This window comes from Vitis vinifera, chromosome 2 (assembly GCF_030704535.1).
Source record: "Vitis vinifera cultivar Pinot Noir 40024 chromosome 2, ASM3070453v1".
In the NCBI taxonomy this organism is placed as follows: domain Eukaryota; kingdom Viridiplantae; phylum Streptophyta; class Magnoliopsida; order Vitales; family Vitaceae; genus Vitis; species Vitis vinifera.
Window position 1 is genome coordinate 1,628,451 of NC_081806.1, and position 17,564 is coordinate 1,646,014.

The window sequence follows — 17,564 nt, forward strand, 5'->3', positions numbered from 1 at the left end:
AATATACAAAAAAAATATGGATTTGTTTCATATTTTTAACATTTATTTTTAAAATTTTTAAAATTTCAGATAATAAAACTTTTTTAATATTTTAATTATTTTCAAAAATATTTTATTTTTATTTCTAAACATTGATTTTTTAAATCCAAAAAAACCAAATTTACATCATGATTCTAGATGCCTTGACCTTAGCCCAATTTCATATTGAGTAGGTTATGTTTTTCAACCGGAGTCAAACCGATGGTGCGGGCTTCTATGAACTATTTCTGAGCAGAGACGAGCCCAACCAGCCCGGTCCATAATGAGTAGTGAGACTCAGGCTGGCCTCGGCCCAGTTCTAGTCCATAAATTTGTGATATTTGATATTTCTTCCAACGCAAGAAACGAAGCTACATACAGAGACATAGGGGAGAGAGAAGCGAGAAGACAGAGGAGAAGAGGGGTAGTAGAGAAATGGATCCGAAGCTGAGAGAGGTGTCGCAGGGGTTGGAGCGCTTCAAAGCGGCGTTTGTGAGGAGCGATTTTGACACTTGCACCAAACTCCTCTCCCAACTCAAGGTATGAAACCCTAATCTCTTCCCATTTCACTCATTTCTTGTCGTCTCCTTTCATTTATTGTTTTCTTCTTTGTAAACTACATCGATTTCTGAGAAATTTTTGTGGAGTTTGTCGATCCGAGGTTCGGTTGAGTTAGATCGTAGAACTCCAGAATTTTAATGCAGTCTTCCGTGGTTTTATTTTTATTTTTTTTGTTTGAGGGGGGGGGGGGGGGGGTTAAGTTGTTCAACTTGGTTCTGTGATTTTAGATTTGTTGCTCGAAAGTTTTTTTTTTTTCCTTTTTCAAGAGGAGATTTGTGTTAAAATTTGGTAGTGTAGTACCTGCATACTCTTGAAATTTGTTCTGTTACAAAATCGGAGGGATGTGGGCTTCTTCTTGGTATTGGTGGAGCAGTGGAAGACCACGTTTTTGAATTCTGGAGGCCATAATGAGTAACAGCCTGCATTGTAAAGGTTTATAAAACAAAATAACCCTTCCACCTATCTATTTCTAAATCAATGCTTACAATTTTAATGGTCGGTTTTTTTATAAAAAAAAAATATGAATTCTTGAGGGAGTTTGTACTTGAATTGTTGAGGTATTGGTTGTTTCAGACTTCTTGTGATTTATGAGAGGAATGAAGACAGCTGAAATTTATTTTTTGTGAAGTTATAATTTGTTTAGGTGTTTGGAATTACTATATGGTTTGGTTATTTTGTTGTCATTATGCAGGTTTTGCTGACGGAATTTAGAAGTCTTCCACCATTGTTTGAGGACTCCCCCAATGCAGTTCATGAGTTGAAAATAGCAAGTATAGTTCTTGACCTCTAACCTATCGGTTATGTTTTTTATTCTTTTTTCTATTGATATAGCAATTGTCAGTAGACCCTATTCTCTAGTAATTCTTGACTTTCCCTGCTCGTGTGTACGGGTAACGTGAAAAAGCAATCAAAACATGGATATTCTTATCCTATTTTCTGCATCTCCATTTTTTATCATGTTTGATTGGAAAAATAAAAAATATTATGAGCGTCTTTTGGGTGTATGGTTATTGCATACCTTGAGTCACTCCTTTGGCATCTCTTTTTAATAGATCTTTTCTTTACCTATCAAAAAAAAAAAAAAAATCTCCATTTTTATCATGTTTGATTGGCAATTGTGTTTTTTTGTGATATGTAATGGGCAATGAATATATATATATATATACATATTATGAGCTAAAAAGTTCTTTTATTCAATTATGTTCCTATTATGATCAATCTTCTGAAGAACCTTGGACTAAGTGGACAAGGGTTATTCTTGAAGCTCTTCTATCTATTTCAATGGAAGGATCAATCATAGAGTAATGATAATAATAAACTTAACCTTTCAATGACCTGTGTTATTGAGGGTTTTGGAATATATGTTATAGTGTTACAGGTTCCGATGGTACATTTGTAGAATGCATCTTTCTACAAAAAAAATAAAGAAAAAAATGATGTGACAATTTGTCAAATTTGGAAATGTTAAATTCAGAGGATGATGTAAATATCTAAGTAATGTGGTAAAAACATTTTAAATTAAACAATGACCCATTGTGTGATATGCATAAGCAAGGGTATATGAACTTCATAATAGAGGTGTAGTGCATATTCTACAGTAGAAATTAGGACTGTTGTACCAATATAAACATTATTTGTTATAGGGTGTAGGGTTGTTACTAAATGTTTGATTTAGAGAATTTCCCCTAAATGTTTGATTTAGAGAATTTCCACTCACAACTTCTGTGGCTGAATTTCAGGGGATATATATGAGCATGCTGTTGTCCTAAGTGTCAAGACAGAGGATCAGGATGCGTTTGAGAGGGATTTCTTTCAGTTGAAACCTTATTATACAGATACAGGGTAATTCTTTCTGCTCTGTTTAAGCCATATTTGAAGTTGCATTTTAAATTAATAATAATAATTCAGGTACTGCTAATTAAAAGAGTTCTGTACAGCTCCTGTTGGATCAGACCCATGGGCGGTTTTGATTGTCTTTGTGGTTTGTTGTTGTCATCATCATTGTTTTCCCTCTGGAAGAACCAAAAATGCTCAAATATTATTGGCCATGATGCATACAATATTACTTATGTTTTTTGATGGCTGGTTCAGAGAACCCACCTGCATCCAAGTTCTGTCAAAACAGGGTGTTATTTTTGCTTTGAGTTGGATGGGCAATTACCCATTCTCTCAGGCAGGGACATCTTCAAGAAGAAGAGTCAAAAAAAGTTAGGTGCATGACACCCTATTTAGCTGGGTGCTTTTGGAGGCGGAGAAACTTGTAGGATTTTTTTTAGGATGAGCGGATTTCTGAATTGAATTTTAAACCTCTATTAGTGTGGTTGTGATCCTATCACAGAGTGGGTTTCAACAAAAACCCCTCCATCCCCTCCCCTCACCCCCTGCCACTTCCTTCCCCTTATTTGATTGATAGGTTGCTTGACTTCTTCTTGCTAGTGTGTTTCATCTATCATTTTTCCACTAAGTTATGTTTGGCTTGAATATTTCTCATGTAAATTAGTTGCACCCCTTCAATGTATTCTCTTAGATTGTTATCTTGCTCTTTCTTATCAAGAAACTGATTTTTGTGACTTCCTCTTCTGATGGAACAGTGGTCGCCTTCCACCCTCCCCTCAGGAGTATCCAATTTTGGGCCTCAACCTGTTGAGACTTCTTGTTCAAAACAGAATAGCTGAATTCCACACTGAATTGGAACTGCTTTCTGCCACTGCTCTAGAGAACGCTTGCATCAAGCATGCAGTTGAATTGGAACAATCTTTCATGGAAGGAGCTTACAATCGTGTGTTGAGTGCTAGACAGACAGTGCCCCATGAAACTTATGTTTATTTCATGGATCTGCTGGCGAAGACAGTCAGGTAAAAACTTTGACTTGAGCCTCTAGAAGGGGTTAATAAATTTCAGGAAATTTAAAACGATAACCAACCACACACAAGCCACCGACTTTGCATATTTTCCTTCCTTTCCTTTCCTTTTTATGTTGAGGGCAGGTGGTGTTTGACTTTGTTGGGATGGGTGGTTGGATATAAGTGTACTGTCTTGTTCTATTAGATGGTAACATAAAGGTAATTATTCATAAAATGTTTATTGGTGGCAACATCCAAGAGTTAATTCAAATGTGGATTTAGATTGTATCATGTTAAAATTAAGTGCATCCTGATGGGTTTTACTTCTTTTTCACGTGAATCTTGTTGCAGAATGATCTGTGCAAATGAAATGGTCATCTGAATTAAATGAATTTAGATTCTTCTGGGTTGGTTTGTCGAATTTGTGTGGTTATGATTGACAACATACAATATTCAACTCAACAAAGCTAGTTGAGGTTGGCTATGGACTACTTGTTACATTATCCAACTCTATATCAGCCCATGTCCTGTGTTAAACTTCCAACTTATCATGTTATTCTCATTTATCACACACCCAAAAGGGAGAGAGAGAGAGAGAGAGAGAGAGAGAGAGAGAGACTTTTATCATGATCATGATCTGTCTCCAATGATAGTATGCTATGTAAATGCAAAATCTTAAATTTTTGTCATATGTGAATTCTTTTTAACCTATGAGGCACATTACAATTGTTACTGTCCATGTTTATGGAATCTCACACATGTTTACAAAATCTCGTTGTGGTGAATCTGAGTCATTTTCAATATCACCGTCTGTTACATATTTGGTGATGATAATCAAAACCATGAAATGCTGTCTTTTAAACTCTCTGGAAATAGTTGCCTGGTAGAAAACAACACTTTCATCCAATTCCTTAGCCCACTGTTCAAAATCTGTATTATCTTCTCTGAAAAGTATCATTTTCAATATCACCGTCTGTTACATATTTGGTGATGATAATCAAAACCATGAAATGCTGTCTTTTAAACTCTCTGGAAATAGTTGCCTGGTAGAAAACAACACTTTCATCCAATTCCTTAGCCCACTGTTCAAAATCTGTATTATCTTCTCTGAAAAGTATCATTTTAAGTGCTTTATTTTGTTTAATATCTATTTTGTTCCTCTTTTAATAAAAGTGTTTATTTTTTGGTCACTTGTAGGGATGAAATAGCTGGGTGCAGTGAAAAGGCATACGACTATCTTTCAATCAATGATGCCCGACATATGTTGCTGTTCTCTTCTGACCAAGAACTTTTTGAATATATCAAGGAGGTAAATATTGTTTTGCTACAACAATATCTTTAAATTACTAGATGTCTAATTATCCTTTTTCCTGCAAAAGCGGCTTTAAATACATTATTTGCATTTTTTTCACATTTGTAATTTTGGATGCTCCCCCTTTATTACTGTGAACAGCCCCTACCATTAAATGTCAATAGGCTACCATGATTTAGTTGGATAGATTTGCTGTCAATGATTGCTTTTCTGGTTCTGGATACAGTTTCTATATTCTCATGTTGCATCAGACCGTGGATTTTCTTGTTTAAGCAAAATATGTCAAGCAACACCAACTATAGATCTAACAAATCAAGCCCCAAATTGCTCAATGCATGCAATATAGGTTTATCTCTTCTATCCTGACATAACTACTTGTGTAAGTCGTTATATTCACACCAATGATTTAGGAACCGAAATTTCTTGTAAGGGTTGTGTAATGTCTTCGCTTAAGTTAGCTAAAACTTTCTTGTTTGTCTCAAAAAATTGCAAAGGTATGTTGCATAGTACAGGAGGAACAGACAAATGGAATTAACAAACATGTGTCTAGAGGAAGAAAAATTTTAATTGAAGTTCTATGAGATTATTGTGATTCCGACATAAGAAAATATCACCGACTGTAAGCCTGTGCATTTGTTTTATATTGCATTACCAGTGCCACACATATCATGCACCAGAATTGCAATACAGTTGCTCTTGTACTCTTTACTGAATGAAGGGAATCTTTGATGAGCATTTGAATTATCATCTGCTTGCAGGAGCATCCTGAGTGGGAGATAAAGAACGGCCATGTGTTTTTCCAGAGGGCGAAAGAATCTGCACCCTGCAAAGAGATTCCGTCTCTGCAACTCATTAACCAGACACTCAGCTACGCAAGGGAGTTGGAGCGGATTGTTTAAGAGGCTCTTCAGTTTTTTCGTTTCCTCCTTTCTATTCGAATTTGCTCAGTCTAAAAGTGTTTTTTCTCTCCATTTTAGAACACAGAACTGGTGATACCAAATGCTCGGGAGAAAGTTACACACTTTTGTATTTTAATCAATTCTGTTTTGAAACCAATACTTTTGGAGATTCCTATTTTCTGAATGCCTGGATGATTTCTTCAGTACTGACTTACCTATTTCATTAATGAGATCACGGATTGGGTAAGGGATGGATACAAATTGTGTCAGCAAAGTACTCTTTTGGGTCCTCATCAGATTCTGCCAGTAGGTATCTGTGAAGAATTGGGGTCCATCAGGCTCAGCATTCATAAAACTAGGCCTGTAATCTCCACAAAAAGTACATGAAGTGTATCTACTTCAATACGAAAATTGGGTCAATAATCAATGATAATTATGTTATTAGCCAAAAAAAAACTCCCATTTTTGTCGTGGTTTTCGATCAAGGCAGCAATCATTAAACCAGTGGGGCATCATTCACAGATCATCACTGAATCAATGAGAGGCTTCTGTGGTTTGAAATGAAATCACACTGCTTTGAGTCGTCCTGATTCAAGTTATAAGGAACTTTTAAAAAGTGTTGGTAAAAAGTTCACGGACGTTGTCTGATTTATGATCCTGTTTTTGGGAACAATAATGATTAGAAAAATTTAAGCCCGGGCATGCCATGTTCGAGTTCATGGTGATCTGCTAAAAGGGTATATATTAAAAGTCTCAAGCTCATAGCCTCTACTCTCCCTAGTGTCGGTGTCGCGGGACAAACAAAGGAAGGGTCCACCTTCACCATCTAGGTAAATGGCACGATTTAATACCCATTAATCCAACTGTATTTTTTTTTTTTTTGCTTTACTGCTAATAGAATGGTGTAGCGATCAAGAATCCAGCAGATGTATGATAATATCTCACACACTTACAAATTACGAAGAGTTTGACAAGGAATTCTCAACTACCATGCAATTCACCTCGTTGTCCTTTCCCCCAAATGTGTTGTCTTCACGCCCAATTCGTCAAACAAATTATTCCCCACTGAAAATTCATTCTCTTTTTCTTTTTCTACACCGACGTGCCAAGATTCTTAGAGGATTTTAGAGGGGGGAAAGGGGAAAGAAGAAGAAGCAGAAGAAAAAAGATTAGAGAGTGATGGCAGGAAATGAATAATAAATGAAAAGGAGGGTAGTTAGTGTTATTACCAATGAACTGTTGTTCGCCTTTAATGGAAGATGGAGAGGGAATGGACTTGTGCTCCCATAACTAACACAAACAATAGTCACCCCCCTCTATTATTGACCCCCTTTGTCTTCTCTCTCCTTCAATATCTACACCTTTGTTTGGTCCTCTTTTGACAACAGCATCTTCACAAATTTGCTTTACAGAGAACTGATTGGGAATTGGAAACGGGAGGTTTTGAAGAAAAAAGATACCTGATTAATCAGTTAAACCTCTTTGCATGCTTTACTTCTACTTCTATAATGCTCTTACCTTGATCCTCCCCCTGATTTTTCCAAGTTGTTGGGAAAGAGCGTTATAGCAACAACCTCTTCAGACCCTAATCCGTCATAATATTTCAAGCTTTCTTTTCTTTTCTTTGATATATGTCTTGGAGTTCAAGCAGAACAGTAATGAACCTTCTTACTGTCCCTAATGTGTTTTTTCTGTGCGCAGAGTGTTTGTAATTCTCACCCTCAACTAATTCGATGGAAGCTGTCGTCTTATTTTGAAATCTTAGGTTCTTTTCTTCTCCTTTACTTCCTCAGCAACCAAACAAAAGATTATGTGAATCATCAGCTGACGTTCTTTAGTATCCGAGAAGTACTACTGTCATTCCAAATTTAGTAAAGAGTTCATGGTATTGGTTTGAGCGGTCAAACTAGTTTTTGGATTTCAGATGGGATCATGGATATATTGGATTTGAACTTTGTTTTGGTGTCTGATTATGGTGGCAGGTTAAGGCACCCGGGTTCAGTTTCTCCTCCATGGAGAGTGTGGCTTCATCTTCTTCAGTTGCACATCAAGAACCTTCAAACTATGATGAATACTCCATGCAGCAGAGCTTGCTCTTTGGAGATAGCCTAAAGGTATGTTCACTCTATTTCTTTTTTCCTTGGAGTAAATTTCTTCCATACTAGTATTGTATAATTACATCAAGATTTCTAGGATCAACACGATTCATTTCCAAATGCATCGGGATTTTCAGGATTTGAAGAGTCTGAGAAAACAGCTGTACTCAGCAGCAGAGTATTTTGAACAATGCTACCATAAAGATGACCAGAAACAAATGTGAGATGCACCTGAATTTTCGGTTTTCTAATTGGATTTATGCTATGCTTGAGATCGATCACTTGACCATATTCTTCCTCTCTGATTATTTTATTCTCCCAACTTGTATAGAGTGCTCGAGACCCTGAAAGATTATGCCATCAAAGCTCTCGTCAATACTGTGGACCACTTGGGGTCTGTAACCTACAAGGTTAACACTTTCTTGGACGACAAAATTGGTGAAGTCCATGGAACTGAGCTTCAGTTCTCTTGCATTGAACAGGTACTCTTTCAGATTCATATAGGAAGAACAGTTGCTTGTTCCAAACATACTTGAGACTAACAGACTTGATCATCTGTTTTTCTTGTCCCTGTTCTGGTTGAGTTAGAGAATAAGGACATGCCGAGAATTCATCAATCGCAGTGGCTTTTGTCAACAGTCCTTGCTGATGAGAACTCCCAAACACCACAAGCGGTACACATTTCCAGGCAAATATGGTTTCTGCTATTTCCTTTTTGTTCTCCTTGAACAACTCCTAAATGTGTTCTAAAGTTCATGTTCCCGACTATAAGTGAAAAAAACAAGCTTGAATTAACCTGGGTGATCAATCTTGGGCTCAGGTGGGGAGACCACAAACACTACTGGGCACACTATACCAACATATCAGACTTGCAGCCCATATGCTGAAGGTGACTTGCATCAATTTTACAAAGGTGTTGTTTTTTCTCCGACGTTGCATGGCACTAAAAGGCATATGATCAAGATAATTACTGTTTCAGTTGCGTATGTTTAGTATTTGAGGTATGAGTAAATGTTGATGATATCTACATGTTGATTGTTTCACTGAAGGTGGTCTAGCAACAGCTTGGGAGATGCCATCGTCAATGATGGCCAGGTAAGAGATTGACATTATACTGTTTAGTACCAGGATGAACTTACCTGTGCCTAAACTTCTTTGGATTTTCATGCAGAAGAGGACATTCTGCGCGACCTTCTCCACAATCTTCCCCTAGACCCAGAGCCTTTCCATTCAATATCACTAGGATTTCATCCAGCAAAGAACGAGGTGATGAACTTGTTCCCATCTGAATAATGTCCTCTCACATGTTGATGGTTCCTTCTTTTTTTGGATTTAGAGGTCTTTTGTGGGAGATACTGTACTAACTAAGTTCATTTAAAATCAGATAAACGAGCAGTCTCTCCAAATTATTTTCCACTTATCCGTTCTGGATCTGTAGCTAGCAGATCAACCTCTCCAAACTCTTCTAAAGCTAAGCTACGGGTAAGCAAGGAAAACCAGAGAATGTTGAATGACTACACTGCATACACTTGCTATCAAATTATTGCTGAACCCATCCACATATTAATTACTAAAATTTTCTCATACATCCTCAGACCTCATCAGAGCCTCGATCAGCTTCATTGTTCACCCGTACCGAAAGAGAGAGAGCAAAGGATATTGAACAGCAAACCAGCCAAAGTAAACGTCTTTTCAAAGCCTTGATTAGCATGCGCAAGCCAAAAAAGGACGTGACGTTGTATAGATACTTGGATGAGAACTAAGAGGGCAGAGAAAGGCATGGAAGGAAGCAGAAAATTGTTGAGGACTTGTTTTCAATTTCACAGTTTTCTTAAGTGTAACTGGTTGCTAGTGCTTCATGTTTTGGAATTGTTTCAAATCTAAGGTCTATAGTGTATTGTCCTATTGATCTTTCCAGGAATTCGCAGTCAATGATATTATCATTGACATTGTAACTGGACACCAGGCTTCAATTTCCCAAATTATTTTATGCACTTTATATATGCTTTTCAATGTTCATAATTGCCAAATCAGAAGTAAAAGCAAGTAAGGTTGGAAAGAGATGGACTTACAGGATGTAAGGCACCCTTTGTTTATGGTTGCAAAAGCAGTGCGGCAGAGAATCTCATGTGCAAGCAATTGTCCATTGCCATTTCGTCGTTGAATTCTTCAATGCTCAAATAGATCCTAAATCAGTGGCTAGTGAGAATCTGAAAACAGAGTAAGGATATATTAAATTTTAGCAAGGCTCCACAGAAAGTTACAGTATTATAAAAAAAAAATAACTAGGATGCACAAACATATCTATCACAAATTCACAATACCTGGCAATGTTACAAGGCTCTGATGTTACATTTTGTTGGGTCCCCTGTTTTGATATGTGATCAGGTAACAATAATTGCAATGGCAACCAGATCTGGACACCGGCCTAATTCAGCCTTTTCAGCGATCATGAAGTTTCAAGTAATATTTTACCAAAACAAATGCAGTAAATCAGATGGATGCAAATTTTTGAGTCAATGAATTTATAGCATATAAGATTCACTAACTGGTTGGAAAACATGTCCAAAGTGTTCACAGGTACAGATGATAATGTGTTAAGAAAACCTACTAGATCCACTAATATTTCCAATAGTACAAGATATCACCACTAATGGTTACTGAAAGGCACATAAGAGAGGAATATATACAAGTCCTTTCTAAAATCCAAGATCAAAATTCGGGCATTCATCTATTTCCTTTGAGCTCGTAAGCTCCTCATGTGGCTTTGATCCACTTGGTGGTTGGTTTTCTTCAGAAAAATCCAAGATTACTGCATCTGATCTACAATAAGCTTGAAGTCTCTCAATGAAGGAAGTTGAATCCATGATGCTTCTATCAGAATGTCCTACATCAAACTTGGGTCTCAAGATATTGGATGTGCTTGATCTGCAATAAAGTTGTAGCCAAGACACATAAATGAGTTCATTCACATGGAACATCCAAAAGGCCCCTATAGGTCAGATTTGACACCATTGAGATTTATGTTGATATGGCCCTAAGCAACATGGAAAAGAAGAATTCCAATACCCTACTCCAAATAGTTGGGGCTTAAGGCATTGTTAATTTGCAACTCTACAGAACACATAATAATAAATAACAGGGGCAATTCTGTATAAAGTTGCCACATATTGGCCATTTTCTGCAATCCAGGTTGTCTGAGCTTTCTTCTGTAAACAATGGGCTTTTTCATTGCAAATACAAGCATGGTTTGAAATAGTGAATTGAAAGAGGAAATATACTTGCCAACAAAGATACTATCGATCATCATGTTGAAGCAGTTCAATTTATGGTGTTACTGTGTGTGTGAATTTTTTCAATTCTAAAAGATTCAGTTCCCAGCATGAACACCTTTTACTATATACCTACCCAGGATTGAAACCTGATGAAGTAGAATCTTTTGATTCTGGCTCCACTTTGTTGTCAGAATCCTCCAGTTTGATGAAGTCAAAAGAAGTATCAGTGTGAAGAGCTTTCGATTCAGGAATCTCATTTTTGTAGGTATGTGTTCCATTAGTTCCTTCGTTTAAAACTTTAAATTCATCTTCATGATCCTCCATTGCACTTGTCTTTGAAACATTTGATTGTTGTACATATGCATCCTGAATGTCTAAATGGACCAAGTCTGAAGATTGTGAATGAAGGCCCTGCTCCACAGGTGCCTTTCTCGTGGGGGACACACTCTCTTGAGTTATAGGTTTCTTGAGAATGGACAAGATTTCATGTGCTGCAGAATAAAGAAGAAAATCACTTGATAACAGTGAAACAGCATCTAAGAGCCAGAACAGAAAATTGTTACCAAATGGTCTTTGAGGCAACTCAAGTTTGATATTTTTTTTAATATGTTTGTGTATTGCAGAATGTGAGATTCGCCAAGTGGAAAAATCACTTACTGCCACGTAATGGCTTGTTTATGGTGACTCTCCTGCTAAATTTGATCTTGTCCAAGTCTGAATCCACTTCTTTCCCCAAACAACCATTATTTTGAGCATCTCCTGAACATTCAGATGAGAACATTTACAGGAGGGAGATCAAGAACTACAAAAGCATCAAAGAAAGAAAAATGGTGCACCACCGTGTGATGGCTTGATTATAGGGACTCTCCTGCTTAATTGGATATTGTCCAAGTCTGAATTCACTTCTTTCCCCAAACAACCATTATTTTGAGCTTCTCCTACACATTCAAACCGAAACATACACAGGAGGGAGATCAAGAACTACAAAAGCATCAAAGTAAGAAAGAAGAAGGCAAAATGAAAATTAAAGAAGATGATGATTAGCAATTGATGATTCAACAAAATGATAAAAAAGATTCCCATACTTCACCTGCCTAGAGCAGGATCATACCTTCAAGATTAGTCCATGGCTCACCAACCTCCACCAAATATTTTGGGAGTTCAATTGTACTTCCAGTTCTAACATCAACTGATAATGCAAGGAATTTACTGCTCAATGTTGATCCTTCTTCATTTAATAAAGTAACCTGACATACTTTATAGGATTAATAATGTAGCAAGAAATGGTCACCAGAACTTGGGGATTTCTTCATTATCTTTCACATCACTGTTTAATACAAGCAATCTCTACCTATAAAAAAAAAGTCCAGAAACATATGCATCCCATCCTATCTCATGTGCCACATATTCTTAATTTTTCATAAAAAAGAATAGACAAGGAGCTTCTCAATTTTGTGCATGTGACTAAGCTACTCACCCTGTGTCAAGGCACTTACCTCATATTTAAAATAGAGGGATTATAGATAAATAGATGAGGAAATAAACAGTAGGAGAGACTGGAACTAGGGAGCTCTGATCTAGTCAACTAGAGCTCCAATACCATGTTAAGTTACCAATTGACAAGCTCTAATACCATGTTAAGTTACCCATTGACCTAAAGCCTTAAGGAAATGGGCCCATGATATATATCAGGCAAACAATATTCTGTTTGGAAATATATAAAGGGAAATTAACTATAAAGGCAACCACCTAACCTAAAGAAGAAAAAAAAAAAGAAATGGAAACAGATGGGTTTATCAATGAGAGCCTACAAGTATGTATCCACTATAAACAAGCATTAATTACAATAAGCATTGTTAATTTAGTTGATGCTTATATAACAATGCATCAAATAACTAAGAAAATCAGCATACATGCAACTGAATAACTAACAATGTAATATATAATTCGCAACTTTTTGTAAAATAAATTGTTATTTTACTGATCAACAAAAAAATAAAAAATAAAAATAAAAATAAGAAATGTATGTTGAACACTTGTGGCAGGCAGCACAGACTTAAACCAACCTGCATCTGATAGGAACCACAAGACACCAGTCTGAGGATCCCACTTTGATATTTCTTGGATTTTTGAGTTATTTGAGTAGTGTACAGAGCATTCCATTCTGCAGTGAAAAGGAGATAAGTACAAAAGACTAGAATGATAACAATTGCAGTATGACCAAAAACCATCCCTTAAAAGATTGTTAAAATAGCATCAGTTAAGATTCATGCACATTGGTTTGTTCAGGTTGCACTCAGAGGGTGTTACACAAGTGACAGCAATACAAAGGGTGTTCAAAAAAATGTGAAGAATTTTATATGCAATTGCTATTCAGTTTTGAGGGTACAAGTGAAATATGTCCTCATAGATAAAGTGAGACTAGAAATAGCATATCCACCACTTCCAATAACCTTTATGCATAAAAGTGGAGAGCCATTTTTTTGGCCCATATGAACCTAAACATTAATTGCTGAATTATTTAATCCTTAAGGAACTACCATGTCAAAAATATATTAAAACTTTAAATATGGATCAGCATGCCAAATTGAAAGCAATGAATGGTCAGGGAACATGATAAGTGAATGGAAAAATAAAAACAAAAAACAGGTCATTGTTAGGCCTAGGAACATGGCATAAATCACCAGACACAATTTGACAGTACTTATAGATGCCAAACTGTAAAACATAATTACAAGTATATCTGAATACAAATGTTGTGGCGCTAATAATTGAAAAGACAAAGTCAGTAAAAGAAATAGGTGAAAACTACCTTCAAGCATCTGATCGCCATTGAAAAAACAAATTACTAAACAAAAGATGTCAGAGATGCATAAATTTGATTAAAAAAAAATTGAACTAACTTCTTAGAACAGCTTTACTGGTTTTGGAGTTATTCTGTTCTCCATGCAGTATTCCTGATTCCCCAACCTCCTTGCAATTTATTCCTTGAACATTCAGTCCCATTACAGGTTTATGGTTTCCTTCAGGTTCTCCAACATCAACCAAATGAGCATCAAATGTAAGTGATTCACCAGATCTAATTACTTCATCCTTCTTAAGGAACCTGCTATCTAAGAGTTTTTTGCTGGCGTCATACAGCATGACCTGAACACAAACCCAAAAAAGGGAGTAGAGCATCAATCATGCCTTGTCAACACAGAAAGGAAAGCAACAACAAAAATGAGAAGATTAACTACACCTATCTGCAATCACATATATGGCCATGCAAAGAATGTGTAAGCTGTAAATACATTGCTGGGGAATGACTTCTGGACAGAGCTTTACACTGTGAAGGATGGATCTTGTGGAGAAGAAAAAATGCTCCCATTTGATGCAAAGAAAAAGAGTGAATCAAATGAGGCATGTCTCACCATAGGTCCCTAGGTGGTATCAAAGGCCACCTCTAATGTGACCGTCCCATGGCATAGAGTCCAAGAAAAGAGATGCAACTTATCCAAGGAATATAGAACTGCCTAAGTTAAAAGACAGACTTCAAGAGTCAGGAAGTCATACCCATTTTGTCGTCAATTGAAACCAATGAGTGTGATGATGTTCATTTGGTGTTCAACCATATTTACCATTCTTGCTCACCACTCCAAGAACTGAACTTCTATTTCTCAAACTGGTGATAATCCTTGGAGGCTTTCCCCTAGACCTTCCAATTTGACAAAAACAATCTACAGCCTCATGTTTTTTACCCATTGCTCTGTTTTCTTCATATTCTTCTTATCATGTTAATAGGATTTGAAAATCAGCATATGTTGTTCATATTTGTTGCATTATTAAGTTAGGGGACCATGTGGTCAACTACAATCCGCAAAACACACCTAAAAACAAAAAAATCAGTTGGTAAAACTTGTGGAAGTAATGGAAATTAACCTGCCTCCCTTGGGATCCGCCAATTGAAAGTCTTAAGAAACCATCATGATACTTCTTGGCCTTCTGAGTTATTTGTGTAGTGTACAAGGCCTGCCACTCTACATTGAACAGGGAAAATGTTAACCAGGAGAAAGAAAGGAAAATAAAGATACCAAATTACAATGAACAGGGAAAACCAGGAAATTCATGTCTAATGATGAAACTCATCGACTGAGAAAGAAAGCTCACCTGCTGATTGATTCATAGTTTCAACTGCATTGATAGCTAAAAAAGATGAATGAAGACGATTTAAAGCCAATCAAATATATGTGGTGCATTTGCACTAATTCATTTTCTTCTTTTCCTTGTTATGTTAATTTCTCTCTAACAACATTCTATGTAGTTCTCGTGCATTTTATTCTCATGTATTTTATTCTCATGTCTGAGATCTTTATTTAACATTGTCACACAATTAGTTGCAGCTTTGGCCATGATATCATAGAATGAATATACCGTCGTTCTGTATAAGAAATATCCAAATGAATGATGCTGATGACCACCAGCTCAAATATGTAGCTGCCACATGGATACTAGTTGCTGGATAAGGCGAAGCACTCTCAGTCACATTTAGTACCTAACCCTAGGCGTAGACACAAGATTGATGTATTGTTTTGCATCTGGTGCACCTCAAGATGATGCCAGACCACTCTTTCACTTTATCAAGGGATTCAAATTTTTCAGTGTACGAGAGAGAGATAGAGAGAGACTGCTATATGTAACAAATGTGAAGCAAAAGATTTCAACAAGACACTTATTAACTTCTAATAGTGGTCATTTTGGCAATTACAGATATTGAAAAGTCTCCAGCAATAGGACAGTGGAACTTATGAGCATTACTTATGCAGCAGAAAATTCAATAGCCAACCTGTTACAGTAGATTTTGGTGTATCTGGAGAACTCGGTAGAGTTCCATACTTGTGCAGTTCACTCTTCTTGAACTCTGAAATATAATTAGCTGTTACAAGTATGCTAGGCCATATAACTCAAATGTGAACTATGCTGATGATATACATGGTGTTAAAGGAAATCTGAATGGTTCACAGGCTTGTAGCAATGGTTCTTAGAGGAAAGCTGAAAAAGAGATGATGCAAGTGATTAGCAACTGACCTCTGATAATTCTTTGTGATGGGCTTAGGTTAATTGACGGTGTTTTATTCTTTTCTGAATTAAACTTCCTTTTTTCTGAAGGGAAAACAAAACTCAATTGTAAGAAAACAACATGAGTAATTGAAAACCTGGAATCTCAAAAAAAGCGCAAAAGGAGGTATTATAATATTAATTGCAAAAAGGGCAATAAGTTAAGGTGATACCAGTAAAAACTGAATTCTTCCTAAGTGTTTGGCCGTTAGATAACCTGGAATTCTCCATAATTTTCTCATTTTTCCCTTGAGAATTCAAATCAGACAAAATTTTATGATCTCCCTCAGGATCACCAATGTCAATCAAACAAGTATCAAACGTCAGAGTTTCACCAGGTCTGATAACTTCCTCCTTCTTCAACACTTTACAATACAACAGTTTCTCACAGTCGTCATAGAGCATGACCTGTCCACAGATCAGCAAGCAAGAAAAGAAAAGTTGATGTTGGAACAACAGGAAAACTTAGATCATCCAAGACTGAATCCAGCATACAATGAGTAAAACCGTTTCTAGCTAGCTCCAAAAAATGGAGACAGATAGTTATACGGACCAATTATCAGACAATAAATAAGCCATGTGTTAGAAACTCTTCTATAAACTATAAAACCTGAAATGAGAGAAGAGAGAAGAACAAAAAGGTACAGCAATGCAGAGAAGATACAAGATTTACCAGCAAATCCGAGTCGAACTATAACCTAACTCACACAAAATAAATACACGCAATTCACACATACAATTACCAACAAATCAATAACCTATAGTGTACAGATTTCAAATTTCATCATCCAAACATGAAGCAATTTCAGATTTCATCATCAAATTTCTCCATCTACATTCGTGTTCATCGGCAAATCAAGTGCGTAACACGGTCCGCAAAGTAAAATGGCGAATTTCATCGAATTTTCTGGTTTTTGAAAGAAAAAATAGATGAAGACGCAATCAATCTAATGGAGAAAGAAAGAGAAATCATTAGACCTTTCCGGTCGAGGTGTGAAGCTCTAAGAGACCGTCCTGATAGACTTTCCGCTTCTGTCTGATGTGCTTCGTGTAGGTCACGGACCATCGCCTGATGTCTTCCATCTGCTTCCACAGCTTCAAAGTCGATCCTCCACTGAAGGGATACCGATAGTTCCAGAATCGGGGTGGTGGAAGAAAGATTAGGAATCGAAATCTGAACGTTCAAAGCGACGAAGAATATATACGAGAGGCTTCGATTCTAAATTCCAATGGCGGGAACCCTTTGTTTACTGAGAGTCATAGTAAGGGCCCGTTTGCGCCTTGTTTGGGATTGAATTGACTTTTAACTTTTTATTACAAGAAAACGTTGCCGTGATATTAATATTATATAGTTTTGCTACTTAATTTGCTTTGATAATTCAAAAATATATGTATTTCAAATATATTTTATAAATAAATAAATAAATAATCCTTTAATATAAAAAATTAACTTTTATATTAAA

At 36.5% G+C, this 17,564-nt stretch overlaps 3 protein-coding genes across 11 annotated transcripts; 2 read left to right on the forward strand and 1 right to left on the reverse strand.

Moving 5' to 3' along the window:
• The first annotated feature begins 363 nt into the window (after positions 1–363).
• On the forward strand, positions 364–5,836 carry LOC100258086 (26S proteasome non-ATPase regulatory subunit 8 homolog A). The gene is made up of 6 exons (XM_002264219.4): positions 364–558; positions 1,271–1,349; positions 2,319–2,421; positions 3,171–3,434; positions 4,620–4,731; positions 5,493–5,836. Exons 1-6 carry the CDS (start codon positions 454–456, stop codon positions 5,631–5,633), a joined length of 804 nt encoding a protein of 267 aa, XP_002264255.1. The 5' UTR covers positions 364–453; the 3' UTR covers positions 5,634–5,836.
• Positions 5,837–6,767: 931 nt separating this feature from the next.
• On the forward strand, positions 6,768–9,742 carry LOC100249566 (protein ABIL2). Of its 7 annotated transcripts, none has more exons than XM_010661360.3 (11): positions 6,768–7,104; positions 7,335–7,518; positions 7,616–7,747; positions 7,867–7,949; positions 8,061–8,211; positions 8,318–8,426; positions 8,550–8,642; positions 8,779–8,824; positions 8,901–8,995; positions 9,114–9,211; positions 9,325–9,742. In XM_010661360.3, the coding sequence occupies exons 2-11, from the start codon at positions 7,516–7,518 to the stop codon at positions 9,490–9,492; spliced, it is 978 nt and encodes a 325-aa protein (XP_010659662.1). In that variant the 5' UTR covers positions 6,768–7,104; positions 7,335–7,515; the 3' UTR covers positions 9,493–9,742. The 7 variants fall into 7 exon arrangements, with proteins under 7 accessions (XP_010659662.1, XP_002264080.2, XP_010659668.1 ...); XM_002264044.5 differs by having other exon boundaries at positions 6,795–7,104; positions 8,318–8,417; XM_010661366.2 differs by having other exon boundaries at positions 6,801–7,104; positions 7,335–7,398.
• A 487-nt stretch (positions 9,743–10,229) lies between these two features.
• LOC104881368 (uncharacterized) lies at positions 10,230–17,396 on the reverse strand. 3 transcript variants are annotated; one of them, XM_010661390.3, is made up of 12 exons: positions 17,080–17,396; positions 16,275–16,509; positions 16,072–16,146; positions 15,830–15,904; positions 14,926–15,023; positions 13,908–14,151; positions 13,071–13,168; positions 12,116–12,251; positions 11,844–11,942; positions 11,662–11,763; positions 11,138–11,495; positions 10,230–10,657 (listed from the first exon to the last, which is right to left on the reverse strand). In XM_010661390.3, the coding sequence occupies exons 1-12, from the start codon at positions 17,182–17,184 to the stop codon at positions 10,429–10,431; spliced, it is 1,854 nt and encodes a 617-aa protein (XP_010659692.1). In that variant the 5' UTR covers positions 17,185–17,396; the 3' UTR covers positions 10,230–10,428. The 3 variants fall into 3 exon arrangements, with proteins under 3 accessions (XP_010659692.1, XP_059598603.1, XP_059598605.1); XM_059742620.1 differs by having other exon boundaries at positions 10,513–10,657; positions 11,151–11,495; XM_059742622.1 differs by having other exon boundaries at positions 10,570–10,657; positions 11,120–11,495.
• Positions 17,397–17,564: the final 168 nt, after the last annotated feature.

Excerpts from the sequence above, each read along its gene's own strand:
- LOC100258086 (XM_002264219.4), top strand. The coding sequence starts at position 454 with ATGGATCCGAAGCTGAGAGAGGTGTCGCAGGGGTTGGAGCGCTTCAAA. Across the intron at positions 2,422-3,170 it reads CCTTATTATACAGATACAGG|TGGTCGCCTTCCACCCTCCC; the intron begins GTAATTCTTTCT and ends CTGATGGAACAG. Across the intron at positions 4,732-5,492 it reads TTTTTGAATATATCAAGGAG|GAGCATCCTGAGTGGGAGAT; the intron begins GTAAATATTGTT and ends ATCTGCTTGCAG.
- LOC104881368 (XM_010661390.3), bottom strand. The coding sequence starts at position 17,184 with ATGGAAGACATCAGGCGATGGTCCGTGACCTACACGAAGCACATCAGA. Across the intron at positions 14,152-14,925 it reads GCGGATCCCAAGGGAGGCAG|GTCATGCTGTATGACGCCAG; the intron begins GTTAATTTCCAT and ends GTTTGTGTTCAG. Across the intron at positions 11,496-11,661 it reads AAACAAGCCATTACGTGGCA|CACATGAAATCTTGTCCATT; the intron begins GTAAGTGATTTT and ends TTTATTCTGCAG.
- LOC100249566 (XM_010661341.3), top strand. The coding sequence starts at position 7,314 with ATGTGTTTTTTCTGTGCGCAGAGTGTTTGTAATTCTCACCCTCAACTA. Across the intron at positions 7,748-7,866 it reads TCTTTGGAGATAGCCTAAAG|GATTTGAAGAGTCTGAGAAA; the intron begins GTATGTTCACTC and ends CGGGATTTTCAG. Across the intron at positions 8,212-8,317 it reads AGTTCTCTTGCATTGAACAG|AGAATAAGGACATGCCGAGA; the intron begins GTACTCTTTCAG and ends TGGTTGAGTTAG.